The sequence below is a fragment of the Morus notabilis genome, unplaced genomic scaffold (genome assembly GCF_000414095.1).
Source record: "Morus notabilis unplaced genomic scaffold, ASM41409v2 Scaffold677, whole genome shotgun sequence".
In the NCBI taxonomy this organism is placed as follows: domain Eukaryota; kingdom Viridiplantae; phylum Streptophyta; class Magnoliopsida; order Rosales; family Moraceae; genus Morus; species Morus notabilis.
This window is the reverse complement of record NW_010363200.1, coordinates 336,183-346,909: the sequence shown is the minus strand read 5'-3', so window position 1 is coordinate 346,909 and position 10,727 is coordinate 336,183. Positions and strand designations below refer to the sequence as shown.

Sequence of the window (10,727 nt, the reverse complement as noted above, 5' to 3'; positions counted from 1 at the left end):
GTCCTACAGAACTGTCCAGAAATTTAGCAGTTCATTGAGTACGTATTACTTTCACTTTTGTCACTTAATTGTTCATTGATTGTGTCGCATACAATCGTGTCATTTACTTTCATTCTCTGTTAAACAGTGACCATAGAAAGGAGATTGATGCCGACGGTTGAATCATACCATTGGATGAAATTCAATCGAAAGAGTTTCCAAAATGGTTTAAGAATAAGGTACATTTATAATTAATTTGCATTAACATTGTTAAGTCATTAAAAATTTCGTTTTATAGAAAATTCATTTCTCGTTACAGATTTTCAATATTCAAAATCAGAATGGCCCAAAGCGAATGATCAAATACTTTTGCTTTCAAGTGGTTCAAGCTTCTCATGTCGAAGTTATCCTGGTTATGTGGTGAACTGTGTCAAGTTTCTAACACGCAATCGGGATATGAATCGAAGTACTCAAAATAGTGGTGTTTGTGTTCGCGGACTTGATAACCAAATGTTTTATGGAGTTTTAGAGGATATTTATGAACTGTCCTACTTGAATGACAATTCTGTTATGCTTTTTAAATGTCTGTGGTTTGACACTCGTCCGGGGAGGAAAAGAATTCAACACTACAAAAATAGAACAAGTGTTTTTGTTAAAGACACGTGGTACGAAAACGAACCTTTCATACTTGCATCTCAAGCAGAGCAAGTTTTTTACGTAGACGATTTATTTAACAGTCCAAACTGGAAGGTTGTAGAACACTTTAGACATCGACATATTTGGGACATTCCAGAAATTGACATTGATGACGTGATGATAGTCCAGGATACAGAGTCTACAAATATTGAGTTAGTAGTGGAACTACTAGAGATTGACTCATTTGTATTGAATCGAGATGATGGATCGTCTAATGTTGTCACTTCCGATGTTGATGCAATTATGAAAGATAAGTCTCCCGTAGTTGATGATTTTATTAATGACGAAGACGATGAAACTTTAGAGGAGTACGTTGAAGAGGAAGTCATCGAATCTGAAGACGATGATGACATAAATTATGATGGAGACAATCAACAATGTAGCAGCAACAATGAATAGAACTACAGACTAGTAATCTTTGTCATTTTTCTCAGATTTTGTTTTAATATTATGATCTTATTTGAATTTATAAATATTGTTATTAATATGAATTTGTTCACAGACATTGATGGCTGGTAGGGTAGCGACTTGCGCTGGCTCTTCAGGGGGAGCGCAACCTCCTCCCGGTCCTCACAGACTCCCCGCATACTGTGAGTCTGGTATGTTATTCTAACTTTTTTTCTCGTTCTATCATATGGTAAATAAATGTAGTAGTACAAGTTAATTTGAAATGCTTTCATATGCTTACAGCACCTGAACCTCGACAACGTAGAGGGCGAGGTGGGGCAAAAGGTTATGAAATCGCCCAAAAGGTCCTTCAAGACGAAAAAATCACAGTAGAATTTGATGAGGCGGGAGGTACTTGGAAGGCGCTTGGTAAATATAGTGCCTAGTTTGATAGTGCGGTTGGTATTCATACCAGGGATATATACGAGCCCTTCCACAATGCTTGGAAGGACATTAGCGACATGGACAAGAGGACAATTCAGGACCGGATGCTGGTATTTATTTTATGCAATAATTTGTATAGTTTATACTATAGTTAACAATGCATTTTAACGATGTGAAATTGTTTTGCAAGGACTGGTTTAACGTGGACTATAACTACAAGAACGGCATTCTGAGGTCCGTTGTTGATAAAGAGGCAGCAAAGTGCTACAAGGACTGGAAATGTTCCTTGCACCACCACTACAAACGCTATGGTAGAGAAAGTCTCCCGAGTAACATGAGAAATCAAGTTCATTGGGATCATTGTTGCGATAGGTTCTCCGGCGACAAATTTCAAGTAATTATAGATTTGTTAGAACTTGATGATTTTTTATACATAATTACAAGTAACTATTACTTATTATAGTTAATCATAAACAGAAAATATCAGAGACAACTAAAAGTAATCACAGCAATCAAAAGTATCCAAGCTTACATGGTCAGTTATCATACTCTCAACATCGCAATAAGAAGGTTAGTACTTATTTTTTGACTTCATTATCGTATTTATATGTTTGTGATTCCTGTTCTGGGTGGCACATCTTGCAGTTATGGTGTGCCGAAATCTTTTAAAGTTGTTTTTCTACAGGTTTGGATCATATGAAAAATAAGTCGTTATGCTGCCGAAATTTAGTTAGAATTTAAGAATTTTAATAAATCTAATTTATTTGACAGGCCAGTACGGAAACCCAAGAGCCGATGTCTGCTATAGACAATTGGGCGGACATGCATCATCACGGGGACTCTTGGGTTAATACCCATGCGGAACAGACTTTCGTAAGTATTTCTACTTTTCATATTAAATTTTTTTATACTGAAATAGTGGTTTTATAACACGTAAAAATAATTATAATGTCTTATTATGTAGAACACCCTGGAGGAGGAGAGACAAATGCAGAGAACACAGATTACTGCAAGCTCGACTAGACCCCCCCTTGACGAGCATGGGGTTTTGGAGCAAGTTCTTGGCATGCGTAGAGGACATAAGATAGGAGTGGGTCTGACGCTCTCCCAAAAGCATTACTCCGGGGCTTCTCCTTCATCTGCTGGTTCATTCTCGGACGCAACCTCATCGACTCAACCTAACTCACGTATGGATCGTTATTTAAACAAATCATACCGGGAACAAATGAAGATTTATGACAATCAAGTGAAGATGTTAGAGTTAGTGTCTAAATTGCAGCCCAACATCCAATTACCTACGATTGTTCGTCTAGAACCAGTTAACCTAGACACTCCTCTGCCTCCTTCAGATGATGACAGTCCTGATGACGATTCAGCTGTTGGCGATGCTGCAAACTTAGACGAATAGTTCCGTTATATGTTCTATTTTATTTTTCACTTTATTTAGACTTTTATATTTTTTTGAACATTATATATGCACTTCATGTAGTATTTGGATTATATTTTCTAAATTTATTTAGATTTACTGTTTTTAATATTAATTTATATTTCACTTTTAATGTATCTTAATAAATTATATTTAGTATGTAACATAATAATGTTTAATTAAAATTATTAAAAATTAATTAATTGCCATTTTTTAAAAAATTTAAAAAAAAAATTTATTCCAGTTTTTTGCGACGACTTTTTTATACGTGTCGTCGCAAAAAAGGAAGATTATTTGCGATGACATTTTGAAATTTTTCGTCGCAAAAAATATTATATCACGACAATTTCAGAACGGCGTATTAGCGACGCTTGTCGTCGCAAAAAAAAATATGTCGTCGCAAATATATTTGCGACGACCCTGTGTCGTCGTAAAAAAAGTTTTTACGACTAATTTTTTGCGACGACATATCTGCGACGACATGTCGTCGCTAAAACTATTATTTGCGACGACACTGGGGTTTTTGCGACGACAAAAAGTCGTCGCAAAAACACCTTTTTCTTGTAGTGAATTAAGAACAACTTGAATTGTATGTGAGAGAAAAATACTGCAATAAAAAAGTTGCATTTGAATTTTTTTAAGAGAAAATACTATAACAATAAAAGTTAAGTTGTGACTTGAATTGTGAAAAAAAACAAGGCTTAAATTATTCGTAACTATAAAAAGAAAAAAGGAAAGAACTATTATACTTTTTCCTTTTTTTTCCTTAAAAAAAATACTTCTTCCTTATTGGCATAAAAACACACGCAGACTCATCAAAACACAGATATTACTCTCTCTCTCTAATTAAGGATGAGGATTTTGTTTATCTTTGTTAATTAGGAAAGAGGAGATTCCTAAAGTAGTACTAAATAAAACTATCATGCCTAGTCATAATTCCTTAATTAACTCATTAAACTAATTGGGATTGAGACTAGTAGACTCAGCCTCCTTTTCCACCATGCACCTAATAATAAGTCGATGGTTTTGAACTTATATACATCTTCCATAATTTATTTCAATAGTCGGGATGCAGTTAACCAAAAATATGTAATTCTTTATTTAAAATATTGAGTACACCCCACAAACAATTAAATTCGTTCCCCATCATTTAATAGGTTATAAACTCATGCGCCGAATAAAACCTAAATATTAGATCGCAGTTCACCTTTCAAAAACCTACTTCTTGTTATGTGTTACTGTTATTATTATTATTTTTTTTATTTTTTTCAATTTCGGTTTCTAGTAGTGAAGGTGATATTTGGTGCTCAGAGGTCTTTTTGCAACACAGTAGGCGCGCGTGTTTTGCTTTTTTGGTAAAAACATGACGCATTAACTATCAAAAGGGTAACATACAGTGTTTTTGTTTCAGTATATATCTTGTGACGAAAATGTCCATTCCAAAAATTGAGCCCACAATGCATTTTATATGCGACATTATATTAAGAAAAAAATTTATTTTTCACTATCTTATTATTTAGGTTATTAAAAAATGTTCTGATAGAATACAAAGAAATATCTTGTCAAAAAATATTATTATAGAATATAAAAGATATTGTATCGGAATACAGATCTAAATGATAAATTTTAAATTGATGGCAGAATAAAATAATATTATTTTTTTTATGGCATTTATGAAAATTTTCCTTATATTAAGGCATTAAGCTAGCCAGATTGCAATAATTATAGGACACCAATAATACAAATGTGAAAATAACAAAACTTCTATGTCCATATATAACTGTGGTCATCCATCTGCGCTCACATTATATCTTATCACATGTACTATCAATATTTATGATAATCCACGTCCGGGTACCCCTTTTGAAAGGAAAAAAAAAAAAAAAAAAGAGACGCATTATAAAATTTTCCATTTCTTGTTTGTATCGACGTAAACAGCAAGCTGATAATGCGTATAAAATTTTTTATTTTTTATTTATCTACTTAAGAGATTCTTTGGTACACTTTAATCATTAAATTTACGTATTTTTTAATTTTTACGTGATTTTATGTAGATTTAACGAACACAAAACTTAACCTACCGGTATATTGACGTATAAAAAAAAATCCCTATTTATTTTTGCTGGAAATATCAAAATTTAATTGGATCCACTTGTTACTAACAGTCAAAACCAGCACTGAACAGCCAGTAGTACAGCCTATAAATATATAAGTGGGTCTTGTTCCATTAACCAAACAAACCTGGCCAGAAAGATTGAAAAAAAAAATGGAGAAAGGATATCCAAACCATGTTGCAAGGAAGAAGGGTGGATTGGTCACAATGCCCTTCATCTTCGGTAAGCTTATAGTAATAATGTTGAAAAATAAGAGAAAAACATGTGCCAAGTTAATATTTTGATCTTTGTATATGTTGCATGATTATAATTAATAACTATTATTCGTGGTTTTGGTGTGTAGCAAATGAGATATGCGAGAAGTTGGCTGTGGTGGGATTCAATGCTAATATGATAAGCTACTTGACAACACAGCTTCACATGCCGCTCACTAAAGCAGCAAACACTCTCACCAACTTTGGTGGCACGGCAAGCTTGACGCCCTTGATTGGAGCCTTCGTCGCCGATTCGTTCGCCGGCCGATTCTGGACTATTAGCGTTGCCTCTATCATCTACCAAATAGTACTCTTCTCTCTCTCTCTCTCTCTCTCTCTCTCTCTCTCTCTCTCTCTCTCTCTCTCTCTCTCTCTCTCTCGTGCCGACATGATTTGCAATATCATGTTCATATACAAATGAAAAAAGTATACGGAGAAAACACATTTAGAGGTGCCATAACAATATTGAGTTCATATATCTATATGTTAAGAAGTCGCTTTCAAGAATCATATAAAAGAAAACAAGCATACATAATACTATTAAGAGGCGTCCTTAAGTCCATGCCTCTTTTGTTTTGTTTTGTTTTGTTTTTATTTTTCCTAATCAGAGAGTGGTGGATTTGAACTCCACACTAAAAGTTGGAGTAAATGCTAATTTTTTTTAACGACAGAGTACTGCACATGTATTTTTTTTTTTAATGTTACAGTATTATATCATTTTTTTAGTATGAAAATTTAACATCTAAAAACTTTTATTATTGAAATGAAATTTTTTTGTTATGAGTATGTGAATATCATAATTTTCTAATTTGTTCTAATATACGTTTGTCTAATCATCAGGGAATGATTAGCTTAACACTGTCAGCAGTGCTTCCACACCTAAGACCACCACCGTGCAAACTAGGAGATCAAGTGTGTGAAGAAGCCGATTCAAGACAGGTGGCGATACTATACGTATCCCTCTTATTAACGGCACTTGGGTCGGGCGGGATCCGACCCTGCGTGGTGGCTTTCGGGGCGGACCAGTTCGACGAACAAGATCCGAAGCAAAACACCAAGACATGGAAATACTTCAATTGGTACTATTTTACCATGGGAGCTTCTATACTTGTGGCTGTCACTGTGCTTGTGTACATACAGGATAATATTGGATGGGGTTGGGGACTAGGTATTCCAACCATAGCAATGTTTCTCTCAATTATTGCCTTTGTAGTCGGGTACCCGCTTTACCGGAACTTGGATCCGGCCGGGAGTCCATTTACCCGGTTGTTACAAGTGTCCGTGGCTGCTTACAAGAAAAGGAAGCTAAAAATGGTTTCTGATTCCAATCTGCTTTATGACAATGAAGAACTTGATACCGCTATTTCGCTCGGTGGGAGGCTTCTTCATACAAAGCAAATGAAGTAAGAACCCTCTAATCTCTATATCTATTTCTCTATTTTCACATTTTAATTTAGACATATATACTAGAAAATATTGGGTCATTAGTTTTTCATGATGACAAATATATATATTCATTAATAACGTGCATTTCTCTCAACCGTAAATTATATTACATATCAAAACATATAAAATCATGTGCAAAACGTGACGATTCAATACATTCACTTTTTATCCTAATTAATATATATTTTTTGCACTGAAAACTATGGTGAATAATACTATAGCTTGAAATCAGAAATGGGTCTTGTTAGGCACAGAGGCATATGACCCCATTGTTAAAAAGAAGAAAATGTTGGGCGGGTCAGTTAAGGGTACTGAAAAAGCATTGTCATTCAAAGTAATTGAGATGACTAATCATACCATGTGATTTGTTTAAATGCAGGAATCTTCCCTAGTCGATTGATATTTACATAGTTAATTGTTCACGCTGTCTTTTTTAGTTAACATTCAAGTCATAAATTTGTTGTCGGTTGTAGGTTTATAATTTTGACGTTAAATCGCCATTATATCCTCTAAAGAATACTTTGCATAGATACTTGTATCCATGAGAATAAATAATTGGCTTTGTGATGTGATTGTTTTCTTTTCCACATAAAAGCACAAAATAAATTAGTATCAAATTATCACATTCACTGGAAACCAATATTAAAACAATACTGTTGTGTGGTTGAAATTAAAAAAAAAAAAAATCACACTGAAGAAATAGAATAAAGACATCTTATTAGGGAGATTTTTTTTTTTTTTTTTTTTTAATCTCTGGAATGTTAGGGAGACTTCTAGTTGCAATGATGTCCATCTTCATGTACTTGGAAGGAATTGGTTCTAATCTTATACCATAGTAGGGGAAAGAAAAGGAAAACAGATGGAGACCACTATTTGTTTTTTTTTTTTTTGTATGATCATTAGTTGTGATGATCTGGTCATTTGTTTGTCTTATATGAACACTTATAATTAGGAATTGGGACCACAGTCCTAGAATCGTTCCAATCGGCACAAAAAACACTCGTTTTCTAATAATAGTTCCCCGTTAGGAAGGCAACAAATGATCTTGCGTCTCTTTTCTTCATTTCTTTTCTTTTGATAATCTTGTCCATATATATTATTTACACCGGTCCCCTCATCTGATCTCTGCATGATCTGAACTGGAGCTGGTCATTATCCAATTATATAATTATATTAGATAGCCGATTAATGCAATCTTATTCATTAATCAAATGTGAACGGATATTCAATTCTTATTGAATTGATTTAGATAAAGATTTAAAATCCAATTGTATTCGCCATGGATTGGTTATGATTATTGATTGGCGAAATTCAAACAATCAAAACAATTCCATTCAGTATATAAATATATCATTTTTAAATATATTTTTAGGGTCCTTCTATGGTGCCTTCACATGACACTATTTCGATTAACTAATTTATCGTAACTTTTATAAGTTTGTCTTTTGAATTTTTCTCTTAGCACCGTAAAAGTTCTTATCTTTTTGTTATTTCACTTATATAAAAATTTAAAAATAATATATTTTTATTTATATATTTCGTTAACTTTTTGTTAGTGTATAAAGGAGTTAGTATACACATCGCAGTGTATAATTAAATACCAATTTGAAGAACGTACGTAAATTTTAACAACCATTCACCGAATCATGTATTACTTGAGTTGTATAATGTTTTATTTCCATTGTAATTTTAGTTTTTTAGTCTGCGTTGTTTTTTTTTAATCAATTTACAAATAAACTATGTTAGTTTACTAATCCATCATAAAAGCTTAAGTTATTAGGAGGTGGGCCAACAATAGTTTTATACTTTAGGGAGAAAGAGGGAAATATGCCAAGACTTGAGATGAATTAAAATGAATAGGCCAATAGTTTACATAAGTTAATAAATAGGTCAAATTACTGTTTCTGTTCATAATTTGTTTAGTTATGAACCATAACTTGACAAGTTATTGTCCATAATTTACGGTTTTTGTCCATAACTTGTATGGCTATGAACCATAACTTGATAAGTTTATTCATAACTTATCTGGTTATGAACCATAACTTGACAAGTTATGATCTATTAATTTCTATAACTAAAAATTGGCCTATATACTTTCTTAAGCTTTTCATATTGGCTTATTTTCTACTATTTCAGTATACTTTAACACTCCCCCTCACGTGTGGGCTGGACAATGGGTAATCGTATGGGTAAATTAATTAAAAAGTCTAACACGTGAATATTTAAGCCCGAGATAAATTAAAGACCCAACACATAATGACAATTTAAATGGGAATAAAAAGTACAATTACGAGGGTTTGAACTCAGGACCTCCCGCTCTGATATTATGTTAGTTTACCAATTCATCATAAAAACTTAAGCTATTAGGAGGTTAGCCAACAATAGTTTGAATTATATTAAAGTTTTTGACATCCAATTCAAATCTAATATAAGTTGATTAATTAGTTCTGAATTTTCTCACGAAAAGAACCCACACATTGTACGTAGTGTACAGTCTATAAAACTATATCTTTTTACATATATTTTCTAATGCTAACTGTGGAGGGTAAAAACCATGCAGATTTCTCGACAAGGCAGCCATTGTGACCGAAGAAGACAGCGTGAAATCGCCAAATCTATGGAGGCTCAACACCGTCCATCGTGTAGAAGAGCTGAAATCAGTGATCAGAATGGGACCGATCTGGGCATCAGGAATCCTCCTCATCACAGCCTACGCCCAACAAGGCACTTTCTCCCTCCAGCAAGCCAAAACCATGAACAGACACCTCACAAACTCCTTCCAAATCCCCGCAGGCTCAATGAGCGTCTTCACCATTGTCACCATGCTCTCCACCATCGCCCTATACGACCGCGTTTTGATCCGCGTCGCTCGGAAGTTCACCGGCCTAGACCGCGGCATCACCTTCCTCCAGAGAATGGGGATCGGCTTTGTCATTTCCATAATTGCCACTTTCGTCGCGGGCTTCGTCGAGATCAAGCGCAAAGCCGCCGCTTCCGCGCACGGTCTCGTCGATCACCCGCATGACATGATACCTATCTCGGTTTTTTGGCTAGTGCCTCAGTACAGCCTTCATGGCATGGCTGAGGCATTCATGTCAATAGGGCATCTAGAGTTTTTCTACGACCAAGCGCCGGAGAGCATGAGGAGCACCGCCACCGCACTGTTTTGGACGGCGATCTCGGCGGGGAATTATATGAGCACCCTTCTGGTTTCACTTGTGCACAAGTATAGTGCTAGGGCTGATGGGACGAATTGGCTTCCGAATAGCAATTTGAACAAGGGGAAGTTGGAGTACTTTTATTGGCTGCTCACTTTGTTGCAAGTTTTGAACTTTATTTATTATGTGTGTTGTGCAAAGATGTACACTTTGAAGCCCATTGAGGTCGCTAAGAAGGAAAGTGCTCATGAGTCTGGACAAAGTGGAGTAGAGCTTGGTAATAGAGTTTAAGTGGCTATGTTATGTACTGACATTGTGCCTTGCGTCTGAATAGTAAGTCAGTGATCGTAGAGGTCATAATGTGGACAGAATATATATGTAGTTATTGTAATGGCAGAATAAATAATTAAAGATGTAAATTGGTGATAGTACAGTATTTCTTCTATTCCTATGAAAAATCTTGGTTAATCGTTGCTGAACCTCCAAATGATGCAAAACATTATTTATTTTGCACACTATTTTTGACCCGGGAAAATAATACGCACATTGCTCACATGTACATAATTTGCGAGACACAAACGACATATATCTTGACAATACTACAAAAGTCAAGTTATATTACTCATTCAAACAACTAATTATATAATTATAATTGGATTCCTCCTAGATCAGTTCTATTTATCAATCGTAATAATTTAATTACTGGGAGCTTTTCAGACCATGAGATAATATCGTTGCTTATGCCAAAAGTGAAAATATGTGCTAATTTGTTTCATGGGACATTGAAAAACTGGATTTGCACATAGATATATGTGGTACCGAT

General features: G+C 34.5%; 1 protein-coding gene across 1 annotated transcript; it reads left to right on the top strand.

The window, feature by feature from the left end:
* Window positions 1-5,149: 5,149 nt before the first annotated feature.
* LOC21395237 (protein NRT1/ PTR FAMILY 3.1) lies at window positions 5,150-10,355 on the top strand. The gene is made up of 4 exons (XM_010103683.2): window positions 5,150-5,268; window positions 5,390-5,607; window positions 6,141-6,703; window positions 9,307-10,355. The coding sequence occupies exons 1-4, from the start codon at window positions 5,199-5,201 to the stop codon at window positions 10,193-10,195; spliced, it is 1,740 nt and encodes a 579-aa protein (XP_010101985.1). The 5' UTR covers window positions 5,150-5,198; the 3' UTR covers window positions 10,196-10,355.
* The last annotated feature ends 372 nt before the right edge of the window (window positions 10,356-10,727 follow it).

What these genes read in the sequence shown, in the direction of transcription:
- LOC21395237 (XM_010103683.2), top strand. Translation starts at nt 5,199, where the DNA reads ATGGAGAAAGGATATCCAAACCATGTTGCAAGGAAGAAGGGTGGATTG. An exon ending in CACAATGCCCTTCATCTTCG is followed by an intron (nt 5,269 to 5,389) that starts GTAAGCTTATAG and finishes TTTGGTGTGTAG; the next exon opens with CAAATGAGATATGCGAGAAG. An exon ending in CCTCTATCATCTACCAAATA is followed by an intron (nt 5,608 to 6,140) that starts GTACTCTTCTCT and finishes TCTAATCATCAG; the next exon opens with GGAATGATTAGCTTAACACT.